The following is a 16081-nucleotide window of genomic DNA, read 5'->3' on the forward strand; positions in this document are numbered from 1 at the left end:
ATAATTGTTTAATAATAATGACAATGATGTAATTAATTAATCATCTCATTAATTTATTCATCCCCACAGCCAGCAAATTTGCAGATATGAAGGGGCCCCACGGATTCGACCGCCCTGTTTTCTTCTTCTTTTCCTCGCTTTTGCTTTTTCTTGGTGTTCCCAGCTTTGTATTCGTTCCAGAAATGGAGATGAAGAGGGGATGGCAGGAATTATTGGTCTAGAGCGAAAGGGGTTGTTTTCATGAAATTTTTCTGCTGATTTTGTGAAGTTGATCGATCAAGCACATGGGTTTTCCTTTCCTTTTGAAGCTTGATTGATTGTTCGTTGGGATTCATAAAGATCTGTTTTTTTTCCCCTGTTCTTGTCTCCGCTGGTCTTCTTGCTCCCCAACCACAATTTCAGAGGTACTTCAATCCACTCTTGGATTTTTTAGTAGGTTGGCACTAGTTTACAAGAATTGGGTTGTAATATGGGGTTCTAACCATGGGTATGAGATAAAATTTGTTGGTTTTAGGTTAACAGACTGGTTCTGGAAAACTTCGGTGATTTCGTTCGTCGACATCGAGTCCAGCTTCAAGTTTGTAATTTGGGGCAAAATTTATAGTTTCGCTCATGAAAGTACATTGCTTCTGTTTTGAGTTGAGGTCTGCTGCGAAAAGACAAATGTAAATTCTGTAGTGAAACAAGGTAATAGCATTTTAAAAAAATGAAGTGCCATAGATGGTAATTTTTGCCCTGATGTTCGTCAGACTGATGTATGCACCATTTCATTTTTATGGTCATTGTCTCATTTTTTTTTCAGTTAATTTGTCAAGGAGGCTGTTTAATTTTACCCCTTGCATGAATGTATGACAGACTTCTTCTCATAAGCAATTACTGACCTCATGGAACTTTGAAGGTTTGTATGTGAATTTCTTGCAGTCTACCACTAATCTTGATGTTTCATGTTGATAAAATTGCTTCCAAGGCTCCGGCTTTTTAGTTGAGATACCTGTTTCTATCTTTTTGGTTGATGATTAGAGAGAGAATTGATGTGGAAGATCCTTTCAACGCGTTTCGACCTGAAAATTCTATAGTGGTTGGCGAAAGCAATTATGGTTAGAAAAGCAATTCCTTTAGCAATTTGAAGTTGGTAGATAAAGTCTTTCTTTCTCTTAAATTACTATTCTGTGGTGGTGTATGAGGATTACGTCCAACTTCTGAAAAAATGTAGTAGCTATTTAATTACTCCTTTCCCGTTTCTCATGTTTTATAATATTGCCTTTCTTGCATTGGCAGTTTTACTTTCTCAGAACTTGATGCAAGTACTCTTGCATATTTGATCTGACGAGTTCTAACGGAAGTGAACTCTTTATTATGATAAAGTTGTTTCTTAAGTCTGCTTTTGGACCTGAAAAATAGCGTTTTAACCGAAATTATGCTGCGTGGTTATGCAGATTCTAGTTTATGGCTATATATTCAAAGAATCAATACCTTAAGTTAGTTGTGATTGAAACCATGCCTCAAATTGAACCGTCTCTCTCCTTTTCCCCTCCAGAACGTGTATATCAGTTTGTAAATCATATAAATGCTTATCCTTGTTGCTTTCATGTCCCATTGTTTAATTTTATCAGTGGCATTATTTACACAGGTGAATGGATTTAACATCGTTACGAAGCCTCATTAACATCATTTCTCGATTCATTCATTTGGTAACATGCTGCATGTCAAAGGTAACGCCGGTTGAGAAGGAATACCAAAGTATAGCGTCATTCTTGAAGCATTTGAAAGCTGTACTTGATGATGTCGCTGATTGTAAAATGCCGTTTGATGAAGCTCTGTCTAAAGAGTGTGAAGAGCTCGATTTTGCAGTGAACGAGGCTAGAATATTCGTTGAGAAATGGTCTCCCAAAACGAGCAAGATTCTATGTGTGAGTAACTTCACGTGGCTTTGTTGTTTCCTTGCTTCCATTGGCGTATAAGAGGTGTTTTGAAAAATGTCCATCCTTTTGTGAACTAGCATTAATTTTGACATTCCTTGGGCCCACGGGCCCATGCAAGTGAGATTCTACACGTATTTCGCTAGCAACTAATTTTTTTCATTTCTCGTTCCAGAAAAATGATTTCCCCGAGCTATTTTAGTAGTCACTACGTAGCTTTATGACATATATGGGATAGAGGTGTTGCAACCGCACTTACTTTAGAACACAATGTCTCATTGCTATATAGCACCTCAACTCACTAATCTTGGCATTCTCGAGGTGTCTCCTTCATGTTCGAGAATTGACTCTCGTGCATATAACGATAGAGGCAACTCCCTACATGTTACCACTTTGTCAACGTAGCACTTGATTTTCAGTGTTCTTGCCAATAATTGTCTTTAATATCATTCTGTGGCATCAGAAATCGCCAACATGAACACTTGGCCACCCTCGCAAGCAAGACTTCTTGCCAATATTTGTCTTTACGAATTATTTACCCTAACTACTGGAAGTGTTCATTCCTTCTCTCTCAACCCAATGTGGGACGGGGTATTGCAAATATATAACATCAGTCTGGCATACTTTCAAAATTTCATAATGCCCTGAAATTTTCAAAACCTGTGTGCTGACAAATTCTTTTTTCTAATTTTGCATTATAAATTATTTACAGGCGATAGAATGTAAGCCCTTGTTAATTAGAATCCAGAATTCCTCAGTCAAGCTCTCGGATGTTCTATGTAGACTATCTGAATCATCACCGACCGCTTTGAGTGCGTCTCGTGCTCAGGTAATGATCCAGCTTAACTTTCCAGTTTTTGGTACTTATTAGTTTGTGCAAATGGAGTGTTTTAATTCACTGCACAATTATAATACTAGGAGGGTAACATTCAATATACCGAAGGAATATGTAAATTTAGACTCTTGCTCCAGTTCTGTATGCAGGAATCTCAAAATCTGAATCTTGGAAAATTGTCACAAGACATAGAAGAGATTTTTAAACAACAAATCGAAGGGAAAATTCTTGATTCCGAGCATCTTACTACAGTTGTCGAGTCCCTCAACTTGAGATCAAATCAAGAACTCTTGAGCGAACATATTGCATTGGAAAAGGAAAGGCAGAAAGCTGAAGACGATAGAACAAAAAGGAACTTGGATGAAATCTCTCAAGCTGTTGATCTTATGAATCAAATTTATGATTTTACGGTGGTTAAGCTCGAGAATACTCAGGCCATTAACAGTCTTCAGATCCCTTCATATTTCCGCTGTCCATTATCTTTGGAACTCATGTCAGATCCTGTGATTGTGTCTTCGGGCCTAACTTACGACCGTGTATCCATCCAAAAATGGCTCGATCATGGACTTGTGACTTGCCCCAAAACTCGGCACAAACTCTCACACAATAATCTCATTTCCAATTATACAGTTAAAGTTCTTATAGAAAACTGGTGTAGCGAAAACAATGTTGAACTTTCCAGAAACTCTTCAGATATTCTCTCGGTTGGAAAGTTTCCTGAACGAATTAGCCAAGAAGATGACCTCCCATGTTCAACTTCAAGATCCTCTTCCGGTTTTGAAGAGAAAAAGATTGGTGTTTCCAGTGGGCATGATGTAGATGGTAATGGTGTTTGTATGAAGGAGGCTGAGAAATTTGATATATCATCCCCTGAACATTCTTATATACACAGCAGGAGTGAGTCAACATCAAGTGCCATTTCCAGCATTGAGTATCTCCCTACAGGATCATCCGAAATTTCCAGGATATCTAGTAAGCAAGATGGTATAAGTGATAGATCTGGCGATGTAACATCTTATCCCTCTTCCTCGTTTTCAAATAAAATTTCTGGGGTTTCTTCTTTCAGTGGAAAACAATATCACAGCTCCAAAACAATGGATGGAATGGCATCAAATAGAAATCGTAACTCATTTAGAACACTTTCATTCTCATCCGACTCGGGGACCAGTGATTTGACAACTACTTCCCATGTCGAAAAACTAATCAAAGACTTGAAGAGCGAATCAACTGAACTGCAAACTGCAGCTGCAGGAGAATTACGGTTTCTTGCGAAGTATAATGTGGAAAATCGCTTCATTATAGTCCAATGTGGGGCTATTGCCCCATTAATCTCCTTGTTACACTCTGATGCGAACCTTGCTCAAGAACATGCCATCACTGCTCTACTAAATTTGTCAATTAATGAAAATTTAAAGGCTAAGATTGCAGAAGAAGGTGCTCTAGAACCATTCATTCATGTTTTGAAAAATGGAAACTCGGTGGGCAAGGAGAATGCTGCAGCTGCTCTCTTTAGCCTCTCACTTTTGGATGAGTACAGGATCAAAATTGGTCGGTCAAGCGCAATTCGAGCATTGGTTGATCTGTTAGGATCAGGTACCGTCAGAGGTAAGAAAGATGCTGCAACAGCCTTGTTTAACCTATCTATATTTCACGAAAACAAGGCTCGTATTGTTCAAGCAGGGGCTGTGAAACATTTGGTTGTGTTGATGTACCCTTCAACAGAAATGGTGGATAAAGCTGTTGCTCTTCTTGCTAATTTGTCAACTATCGCAGAAGGATGCTCAGCCATCGCTCGAGAAGGTGGCATACCGCTTCTTGTGGAGATTGTTGATATGGGATCTCAAAGAGGAAAGGAGAACGCTGCCTCTGTATTGACGCAGCTGTGCATTAATAGCCCCAAATATTGTCGGATTGTTTTGCAAGAAGGTGCGGTTCCACCTCTCGTTGCTTTGACTCAGTCAGGCACTCCTAGAGCCAGAGAAAAGGTGCGTATCCTCCATTTATCTCATGTTCAGCGCTAAGTAATATAAATTTTTTTAAATGATTTTCGTTGTTTTGAAGCAGGCGCAACAGCTGCTTAGCCATTTTCGGAACCAACGTGAGAGCACTGTGGCTAGGGGCAGATCAAGAAGGGAAACATAAACAATATCTTTTTGTTCGCGAATTCTTTTTCTTGTATCGTGATGCGATTACAGGTAAATTTATGCCCGCACAGGTTTTGAAAACGCCATTCTCGCTCGGAACTACAGATTTTGTTGTAACAAGATTGAGTGAGTAGAATTTGTTGGGTTTGTAGGCTGCAGCTCACCAATTAGCTGATGATGGTGATTGAGATTTTGACTATTGAGTTTTGGTTCACTTTGTTACTGCAAAAAGTTTGTACAGACGTGTATATATTGTATGCCTTAAGAAGGATATGTTGAGTTTTACTACGGTGATCGATTTCATGATACCTGCATGTTTTCTTCCACTTTGACCATTTCATGAAACTAGGATTTTGTATAATTACTTCAAAATTGCAATTATCATATTTATTTTTACTTGATTTACTAATTATTTATTCGACAACTTTTTCAACAAAAATAAAAATAATAATTTTTTCTTAATAATTAATTAAATAGTTTTAGATAATTATCTTGAATAATTTGCAAAAAGATATAAAAGAAACCGAGAGCTTTCCTAAAAATAAAAATACAAACGAAAAAAAATTATATAAATACGCTACACGTGAATATAATCGCTAAATTAAATTAAATATGAAGATAAATAAGTCAAAAACCCAATGATATGCAATTCAGAATAATTTTCAAGACCATTATCTTTGTATCTATTATCTTACGAATCTTAGTTACAATTAGTTAAGTGGCAGCATGATGTGATCAACGTGTATTAATGTGTGATTCTGCTTTGTTGTAGCGATATTTTCTGTTTCTCGGAGATAACATTGATTTCCGCATATACAGTTATAGATATATAATTGTTGCAATACTCTAATTCTCTTAGAACATCATGTATGTGACAACTCAGTTTTAATAAATATTTGGTGAAGGGGATACGTCAGTTTTCAAAATCTATCAACACGGAAATCTTGGCATCTCTCTCAATGATCCCTGTCATCTACCACTTGTTCTACTACTACTTACACCACTCACAGTTCTGTGTGCCTATGAAATCTGATCAAATCTTAATTATCTTAGAATGAATAAATTCAAAAATAAGCAGAATGCAATATCCTCCAAACAACTTTTATGTTTTCTTGGTAGAGTGTATTGAGGATTCACATTCATCTTAAATAAACATCGCACGCGTAATCTGAGATGTAACGTCCGTAATTTTCTTAGAAATTAATGAAAGAATTTTTTTAGATTTAATAGTATTAATTTATATTATTCTAATTTCTTCAGAAGTAGTAGTCAAATTGACATAAAATTCTGAAGATAAAAAAGTCAAAAACTCATAAAATTGACATATAATTATGAAGAAGATAAGTCAAAAACCAACAGTACAGGTTTCAAGACTCACACAAACTAACAGTACAGGTTTCAAGACTTCCACAGATGGGTTCGAAATTCATCACCCAGGAAATTCCGATTCATATCATCCATGCATGATGCATCACAGTATCTAAGTTCTGACAACCAGAAACCAGTACATTTGGGGTTGTAAATTTGCTCAAACCGAACCAAACGAACTATTTTTGTGAAAATCGAATAAGCTGAACCGAATAAAAAAATCGGTTATTTCGGTCGACCGATTCAACCGTTTTTTAGTAAAAAAGTTAAAAAATAAATGGCACCACCATTTATTTGTGACCTTGCTCATTTCTTCAGCAATACAAATATGCAACGTGCAAGAGAACAAAGAGGCGAAGATTTACGCCCATGCCCCATCGCCCATTAGCCAATAAAATCAACAATTTATAAGGTCTATACAAAAATAAATACTATTTAATACATTATATCAGTTGAAGTGATTTTTAAAACATAAAACCGAAAGCAATTTAACCGAATTTTCGCTCACCCTTAAGTACACTTTAGAAACTGAGACAAGTTTCAGAACTTGACTCACATGACTAAAAGATGTATGCAGCAAGACCTTCCTACCTATGTAGGAAAATTCAGATAAGGTGCTTCGCAAGATTTCATCATTAAAAGAACATTATATCAGTGACATACCTGAAGTGTTTAGCTTCACAAGATTTCATCATTAACAGAATCATCGGATCGGTGACATACCTTAAGTGCTTTTGTTAAGATCCCTGCATCCTTCCCAGAAACACTTTTCCACAGTTGATTACCCAAGGAATAATTGTTTATTGCAAGGGTTTCCCATTGTGCAGTCACAGCTTCTATGGCAGCTCCAATCAACATTCGATCATAAGAAATTGAACTCTTTCGACAAAAATAACTATACGGTTCTACTCATGTGTTCAAGCCATGAGGTAGCAAGTCGAAAGGAGCAAAACAGACTGGTTCCGAACAGTTGAAGCCACAATCAAATTCTGAATGATATGCTCCAGGAGAGATGAGAATAAACTCATACAGTTCTGCACACAACGGTACACAGGTATCCCCTCAAGACTTTAGCATCGAAGATGAGAGTTGATATGCCTGTACAAACACACACAAGTTATGCAAAGATAATATCTAAATTATTTTATTTTTATAATATAATATCAGTTTAATTATCTCATAATAATTATAATTATTATTTTTTATCATAAATATCAAATAATTCATTAATTTGAGTAGGGCGTGTTTCGAAAATATATTTATTGTATACTAGATAATCTAATTGTTCTGCTTGATATAAATCGAAACAATAAAAAAAATTCTTAGGTTATGTTTGGATTTAAGTGAATAATTAAAGGAAGAGTTTGAAATGAATTATATGATAAATTTGAATTCTATCATAATTAAATAACTAGTTTAGATTTGAAATATATTGTGCCAATTATATTTACTCAAACAAATTATAAAACCAATGGATTTGTCAATTCAAAATTAACTCAAATTATATTTGGATGGAATGATTTAGATTTAATAGTATTAATTTATATTATTCTAATTTCTTATTAGTAACAATAACATATAAGTTGAGTAAAATATTTTTTAAAATATATTCTATATATATAAATTAGTTTATCTTATTATTATTATTAAAAATAAAAATCATAAGGACCATAATCCATGAAGAATCAGGTTACGATGTGCTTGAATGTATTTTCAAATCATATCCATGGATATAAATTAAATATGTCACAATTATTAATAAATTGGCGCTTACATATAAACAAGAATGTAAAACTTTTAAATTACATTTATCCATAAAAATTAAATAAATTTCAAATTATAACCATTAAATTAAGTTCATAGACATCAGGTCAAATAGATAATGATTAGTTCCAAAATTAGAGAATAAAATAACATAATTTGTAATGATTGTGTTTTTCAGATTTAACTGTTTAGCCAATTCAGGTCAAAGGCATTTATTGTATGAACTGTCCACAATATTTAAGATTGGTCGATATTAGCATATTAAAGTTATTACTCAACCATAATTTGTTTTTAAAAAAATAGTATTTGGAATTAATGATTTAATATAAATTTCTGGAATTTCGAACCAACAACGTCGTACACTTTACATAATTTCATACGTTTTATTTTGTTTCTTCAATTACTGAATATAAATTGTCACCAACTTCATTAAATTCTAACCGAAATGAAGGAACAAAGAATTCTGTTTGACGTGATATGTTTAATTATGAAATATTAAATTAGCCCATTCAGCCATACATATTACCTCCAAATTCTGCAATTTATCTCAGTATATATATGCAACAAAAAATATTGTCTACTTTAATTTCCCTGCTCTAACTATGATTAAAATATTATTCGTACACATAGTACTCAAAAAATTTCAAAAACCCACGAATTAATAACTAAGTAAACTATATATATTTGAACTAATTATAGATTGTTTAATATATAATTACATTAAATACACCCCAAGCCCACAGTTCTAGCTAGCTACAACATTAATCATCTCATACGTTTATAGGTTTCACAAATTACATGTCCCTCATGTATCCTAACATTACATATACATACCAAATTATCTTAAAAGTGAAGTTTTATAAATTCTTACGATGACCACCATGAGACTCTAAGACATGATCACTCCATTCGAATCGCTGTCGAAATTCATGTCGAACAAGAACCCGTAATCGTCTTCACATCTAGGAGTAGCACTACTCGACGGATCGCGACGAGGCTCGTTGATCGAGTCANTTGCCACCAAAGTGACCTCATTCTATTTCTTTCGCATTACTCAACACATGATCCTTAACTATTCCTTTCTCTAGAGAACATATGTTTCAATAATTATGTCGAATGAATTAAACAAACATTCTTAAAAGAATTACAAATATTTAATTGTATATTTTTCAGAAAAAATAAGCTCATAGTATTCGGAAATTTTTTTATTTAAGAAACCCGACTCAATCACATACATGCCTGTAGATTTCTCTAATATGATAATCAAATTGAAATTTAAGTTACCAACCTTAGGAGGCACGTGAGGGTTCTCTACACGAAACTCATGCATGATCCATCCAGTTTTGATTCCGTTAGGAGCTCTATTCTTGTAGAAAACCAAAGTCTTTCTCATGCCCACTACGGCTCGAGTCCCGGGCTCGACTATCATTCGATCTTTACCGGTGGCCTTCCAGTAGCCCGAGGTGGTGGCCCGATTGGTTCGATATCCAGTTGCATACTTGCGATCACGGAAGCTAAAGAAGTACCACTCGCTTGAATTCAACTTTGCTGAATCTAAAGAAAATACATCATTCAATTTCATGGTTTTAGTTAAGTTCGTAAATTAAATATTTCTTGATTAATAATATATACATATATATGCACACACACATTACATATAACTATCTATATATAAGTTAGTTATATTTCATCACTTCCATATATTGTTAACTTGTATGACGATTTCTGCAAAGGTGACAAAAAGTTGGTTACAAGTCACCAAGATTCTCAAGGCTAGCATGCATGCATGTATACATTATATTTTTCTTCCAATTTCTTAAAATTTGAGAAATAAAATTTATAATATAAAATGGAAATTTTGTTTAGCCTTTTCTATACTTACAGACTAAAAAGATATAGAGAGGTCACTATAATAATAAGGTAAGAAGTTTATGTCACAATCCTTGTCTTCGCTTATAATTAATCACATTTTTGTAGATCAATTAATAGTAGTCCATCATAGATAAAAACAAAAAAAAACGTATATTCAGCATAATTTCTTATAAAAAAAATAAACATATGGATTTAAAATATTTAATAAACTATAATTTGAGTCATGCTTAAAAAATATTATTTTTGTTAAAATATTTTTAAAAAACTTCTTAGTGAAGTCATATTCTCCATAATTAATGCCGAGTATTTTCTTGAAAAGCCATGTTAAGATCGTGTATCTGTTGAAAAAGCTATCTTTTAAAGTTAGTTTTTATTTAACTTTTTTATAATATTTTTTAGAGGAAGAAAAAAAGAACTTCAAATAGACAAAGGGATATGGGAATATTCTCTGCCCTGGTCATATTATAAATTATAATGTACATGTTCAGTTATAAAATCTTATCCAGTTTCTGCATACGTTGTTAAGATTCACTGAACCTACGATAAAAATGTGTCTTTGCTGCCTTTTTCTTTGAAAAAGTACAGACCCTCTCTAGATTTCGTCACTCTTTTGCCAAAAGTTTTAATTATTTTACAAAAAAATAGAAATTAAATTTTATTAGGACCCTCAAGAGATCAGAATATATTAAATATATACATATACATATATTCGTGAAGCAAACCTTAAATTTTTTAGGTGCAAATGCATGCACTCAATTATGTGTTAAAGCCTGCCATTTAATGTAACACCCATGTTTGTGTTCTGTAATAAATCATTAAAGAAAATATTGTCTGGTTTTAACAAGAAGCATAAAATTCTTTGAACTTTTGCGCTCTTAATTAATGGAGCTAGCTGGATCAAAGTATATAAACAAAAAAATATATATATGTAGCTATGATTTTAAATCAGAATCTGAAAAAAAAAATACCAAACTCAAATAATTAAGGAAAGTGTGATGAGATGGGACAAAAAACTATCGTATGCAACCAAATCATCAGCAAAAAATAAAATTGAAAGAACTCAAAACACTTGGTTTTTATAAAATAAAAAATTTCGAACACGAACGAACAGGAAAATAGCCCTTAAAAACATCCGATTAAATTTTCTACCATCGTTGTAAAGTGAGAAAAGATACTTACCAGGAAGCTGCCATGGCTCACATGTATGCAGATCGATTTCCATCAAAGTTCCTCTGATAACTTCTTCATTAGCAATCTTTTTGTAAAGATAGTGGCAGATCAACTCCTCGTCGTTCGGGTAGAACCTAAAACCCGGCGGCAACGTGCCTCCGATGTCTCTTAAACCCATTTTTATTCCAGATATATATCTTATTGAATCCCTGCCAAATTTAGGGTTCGCCAAAGAAAGTCGCAGATGCAAGAAATATGTGTGTAGCTCTAGAGGGAAGGGATCATTTGGAGAAGTATTATATATGGTGATTAATTAAGTGAAAGAGTTATGGCTTTAGATATAGAGACCATACAATGATTAACACCAAGCTTGGCCAAATGGGAATTTATTTCATTTATATTTATATTTAATTGATAAACGTGGCTTTTAAAATTATGCTTGTATAATTAGTAATTATGGTTAGATGTATTGTGGGACTTCCGAGAAAAGCAGAATTAACAAGAAACCCTTACGTGGGCGATTAGGGACAACTAGGGGAGGATTTTTGCGACTCCAATTTAATTTCAATGGAGTGTAATGAATTTATTTGTGAAATATCAAAAAATTCATACTGAAAATTATAGAGAATAAAATCTCGAATAATTTTAGAAATGTATGTATAAATTTTATTAGTTTTTTTTTTTGTGTTTGAAAATAATTTTAAAAAATTAATGAAATATATATGAACTATTCCCAATAAAAAATAGGGGAAGTTGTTGAAAAATCCTTAATCAAAACATTTTTTTGGGTTCACTCCCTATCCACAAAATTGTGGTACAATTCATGTAGAAATGTGGTACACTTCATGTGGAAATGTGGTACTAAAAAAGTATCCCGAGACTTAACACAAAAAAAAACGACGACGGGAGACTGAAGGCCAATTTCCCGTAAAAAAATATGCAAACGTAAATATTAAGTTTTTTATAAATTTTTTTGGGAGCATATATAATACAGAGCGACATCATGATCACTCATGTTTTGTCTTGTCGCATCGATTGACAGTGACACATCTAAAAAAATATCGAGAATAAAAAGCAAACAATTTATGTGATACAAAACTAATTTTACATAATAAATATTCCATTCTATATATTTATTTTCCTAAATGCCTCACAAATTTTTTAAATTAAATTTATACTACTGTTATTTTCCTTCAGCTGAGTTTGCCGATACTTAGCACAAGAAATTAAGGAGTAACCTCCGAATCCTATGGTTGAATAAAAAAAAGCTCCAAAATATTCCTTTTAACCATATGGCTATAATATGTACATTTTGTATAACAAACAAACGCTTAAAGACAAATTAAATATCGACACGTTATTAAATTTGCTTCAATAATCTAATTATTTAATTTAAGTAGGTTAAGCTTAATTGGTCACCCGAATCCACAACAAGAATGATGATACTGTAAAACAATGTAATAATTAAATATATTTTTTTTTGTGGTCCGATCACTTAACACTACTACAAAAACGGCAAACGAGAACGGAAATCCGTTGTCGTAGCCATTTTAAAATTGTTGTAACTGAGGGTGTTGTTGAAAGTTCGTTCAACGACAACGGTTTTTATCCGTTGTGGTAGATCAACTTTAAAAACCGTCGCAAATAAAAATAGCGACGGGTATGAATAAAACCGTCGCTAATTTTGAATTAGCGACGGAATTAGCGACGGTAGCGACGGTCAGTGGTCAAGATTTCCGTCGCTAATTTGTTTCGAAAAATAAAAAAATACTTTTAATAATTTAATAAATATAAAAGAAACTAATAATCCAAACTAAAATCGTGTAAAAAAAATTTTAAGTGTTGTGAAGTAGTAAAATCGTGTAAAAGAGAAAAATTTTAAGTGTTATGAAGTTGTTAGAAAAATTTTAAGTGTTGTGTGAAAGTGATAAAATTGTGTAAGAGAGAAAAATTTTAAGTGTTGTGTGAAGTGATAAAATGGTGTAAAAGAGAAAAATTTTAAGTGTTATGAAGTAGTGAGAAAAATTTTAAGTGTTGTGTGAAGTGATAAAATGGTGTAAAAGAGAAAAATTTTAAGTGTTGTGAAGTGTTGTGGAGGAAAATGAATCGGAAATGCAGATATTTATAGACAGTTTGTGACGGATTTTGGTTAAACCGTCGTTATTGGCGACGGTAAATGATAAACCGTCGCATTTATTTTATTTGGCAACCGCTAAAATTAGCGACGGTTTTAAAACAATGTCGCTAATTTTAGCGACGGGTTTTATTTAAGCGTCGCTAAATTTAAACATGCGACGGGTTTTTCAAAAACCGTCGCTAAGATTAGCGACGGTTATTTCAAAACCGTCGCTAATTTAAAATTAGCGACGGTTTTTACAAACGGTCGCTAAGTTTAGCGACGGTTTTTTAAAAACCGTTGTTAAATATTGCAACGTTTTCCAAAATCGTTGTTGTTTGTCAAAAAACCACGCTAATCGACAACAGTTTCTTCAAACCGTTGTCAATTGTCCAAAAAAACACGCTAAAAAACAACGGTTCTATAAAACCGTTGTCATTGATCCCAAAAACCGTTGTCTTTGACCCCCCCCAAAGACAACGGTTTTTAAAAACCGTTGTCTTTGCCCCCCAAAAGACAACGGTTTTCGATAAAACCGTTGTTAAAAAACATACGACAACGGTTTTTATGAAAAATCGTTGTCGTATGTGCGTTGTTGTATGCAGAATTTCTTGTAGTGTAAATCTTGGGTTAATTCCTCAATATATTATCCACAACGTGATTTAAGAAATATAAAAACCTGACATATATATCAGCTGACGCAAACAGAAATAGATGCACATGAAGCATAATCCGACACAAAAAAATGAAAAATTGGAGTTTATTGTGTATATTTTGATGAGAGATCATTTTCATTCCTTCATGAAAAGTACGTATAAAATTTCGAATTCTTTTCATTTACATGAAAAAATGGAATATGTACAACCCTGATATATTGACGTATGTGAAAACAAGCCTGGTAAAGAATATGATGGCAGTCGTCTCAAATGTAGTATTTGAGTTGATAAAGTAAGTGAGCGCTTAGTCAATAGTTAGGAGTCCGATAACTCGATTCTCTCTATCAACATCTTCTCGGACAAATTTGTCACACGGATCTTGCCCAGTGTGGTTTACCTGACTGACGTGATTTTCATGTTATTGCGTTAGTTCGAAAGTTGACCCAATGTACACTGAATGCTAGTGACTGTAGATTCTTATATCATAAAAAAACGAATATGATGACAATCATTTTTAAATTTTTCTCTTAAATTTCAAATTTCAATCGAAATTGTGGGCTTTCTATAATATCTTGAAATAAAATCCAATTTTCAATTTCTTCTGAAATTTTCACCAAAATTTTAATATTTGCCTGAATTCATTGAAAAAATTTCATAATTCTTGTGGGTATAAAAAGCGTGACAAACACTTGTGTGAGATGGTCTCACGGATCGTATTTTGTGAGACAGATCTCTTATTTGGGTAATCCATGAAAAAGTATTACTTTTTATGCTAAAAGTATTACTTTTTATTGTGAATATTGATATGGTTGACACGTCTCACAGATAAAGATTCGTGATAACGTCTCACAATAGATCTACTCAAAAAGCGTACAATGTACTTTACTAATTGCAGCCATCTTTAAAAATACATACGATGGTATTGCTTTAGACTTTATGTTCAAACTTCAAACAAATCTATGAATTTTTACGCTTTTTTCAAACTAAAATTGAAAATGTCGTGATTTTTCGAATCATCATCCAAATTTTTTTAAATTAATACAGATAAAAATCTATATAAAAAAATTTGCTGATAATTATGCAATTTATGAAGTGTCGACAATATTCAATCTCTATCGATCTGTAGGGGTGCTTAATAATTTAAAATTGATGCAAAAATTGTGGACTGAATTTTTTTTCAAGATTATGCAGGAATATGCCAATGATAATACGTAATAGACTTAAATTATTTCCAATACAAGAAACTTAATATATAAATTCTTTCAAATTATTCTAAAAAAGTTTATTACATTTTCTACTTCCAATTAGTAAGGCATATTTTAAATATTTTGTTAGATTTTTGAAGAATTAGATGTGACCATTTAACAAATTCAAAATTATGAAGCATATGTTGATAAATCTGTTGGGACATGAATATATAATATCAAACATTTACCGTTTTACGAAAAACTAAAGTTGGAGGCAATAATACAATTATAATATTTTAAATCATGCAGCAATCCAAGCGTCATATGTTTTGTCAATCGTTCTCTATCATGGACAATTATTGCACTCAATAGAATGCAATTGTGATTTTAGAGATGATATTTGAGTAATTTATGTGTGTGTATTGACAAGAAAATATATGAAATTAATTTAGAGATAATTTAAAAAATGTTGTGTGTGTGTGTGTGTGTATTAAGTTGTACAATTGAAATGAGAATTATCAGGTTAGGCTAAAATATAATAATTTCTGCAAAGATCAAAGACAAAAACTATATTATTTCTCACAATACGCATCATTTAATTGCAATAAATGGGTGTCCCATTCCCATCTTGTAGACGACGAGATTATTGTATATAGCTTCTAATAATAATATCAACATAAAAATGACGTCAATATTTGTGATCTTTCCTGATTAATTATTTAGTATTGACGATATAAGAGACGTCCTGACCTGAATTATTTTAGGTTGTACTGAGATTGATGATTTCAAATTCCTTGTATAAATCCAATATGTTACTTCAAATCAAATCTATCCATCCAAATACAACATTAGTTCATATATATATTCGATGAAAATGATTTTATTTAAGAAAACGTTAAAAGAAGTGGATTCAAAAATCTTGATAACCATCGAGTTAGAATATTTGAATTCAAGTACAAACGTTTTGGGGGTAAAAATTTGCATTTAAAAAACTGAAAAAAAAAATTGGAAATATCAAAGGACAACTTTAACTTTTTTTTTTTTTTTTTT

General features: G+C 32.7%; 2 protein-coding genes across 8 annotated transcripts; one reads left to right on the top strand and one right to left on the bottom strand.

The window, feature by feature from the left end:
- Nucleotides 1-113: 113 nt before the first annotated feature.
- LOC140990302 (U-box domain-containing protein 3-like) lies at nucleotides 114-5183 on the top strand. 7 transcript variants are annotated; one of them, XM_073459970.1, is made up of 6 exons: nucleotides 114-404; nucleotides 515-687; nucleotides 1631-1910; nucleotides 2632-2748; nucleotides 2892-4739; nucleotides 4819-5183. In XM_073459970.1, exons 3-6 carry the CDS (start codon nucleotides 1635-1637, stop codon nucleotides 4894-4896), a joined length of 2319 nt encoding a protein of 772 aa, XP_073316071.1. In that variant the 5' UTR covers nucleotides 114-404; nucleotides 515-687; nucleotides 1631-1634; the 3' UTR covers nucleotides 4897-5183. The 7 variants fall into 7 exon arrangements, with proteins under 7 accessions (XP_073316071.1, XP_073316052.1, XP_073316061.1 ...); XM_073459951.1 differs by lacking the exon at nucleotides 515-687 and adding an exon at nucleotides 803-898; XM_073459960.1 differs by lacking the exon at nucleotides 515-687 and adding an exon at nucleotides 856-898.
- Nucleotides 5184-8919: 3736 nt separating this feature from the next.
- Nucleotides 8920-11250, bottom strand: LOC140973062 (protein CUP-SHAPED COTYLEDON 3-like). Its single transcript, XM_073435613.1, has 3 exons — nucleotides 11082-11250; nucleotides 9319-9584; nucleotides 8920-9066 (listed from the first exon to the last, which is right to left on the bottom strand). Exons 1-3 carry the CDS (start codon nucleotides 11248-11250, stop codon nucleotides 8920-8922), a joined length of 582 nt encoding a protein of 193 aa, XP_073291714.1.
- Between the last annotated feature and the right edge of the window lie 4831 nt (nucleotides 11251-16081).

The sequence above is a fragment of the Primulina huaijiensis genome, chromosome 1 (genome assembly GCF_012295235.1).
Source record: "Primulina huaijiensis isolate GDHJ02 chromosome 1, ASM1229523v2, whole genome shotgun sequence".
NCBI classification, from domain to species: Eukaryota; Viridiplantae; Streptophyta; class Magnoliopsida; order Lamiales; family Gesneriaceae; genus Primulina; species Primulina huaijiensis.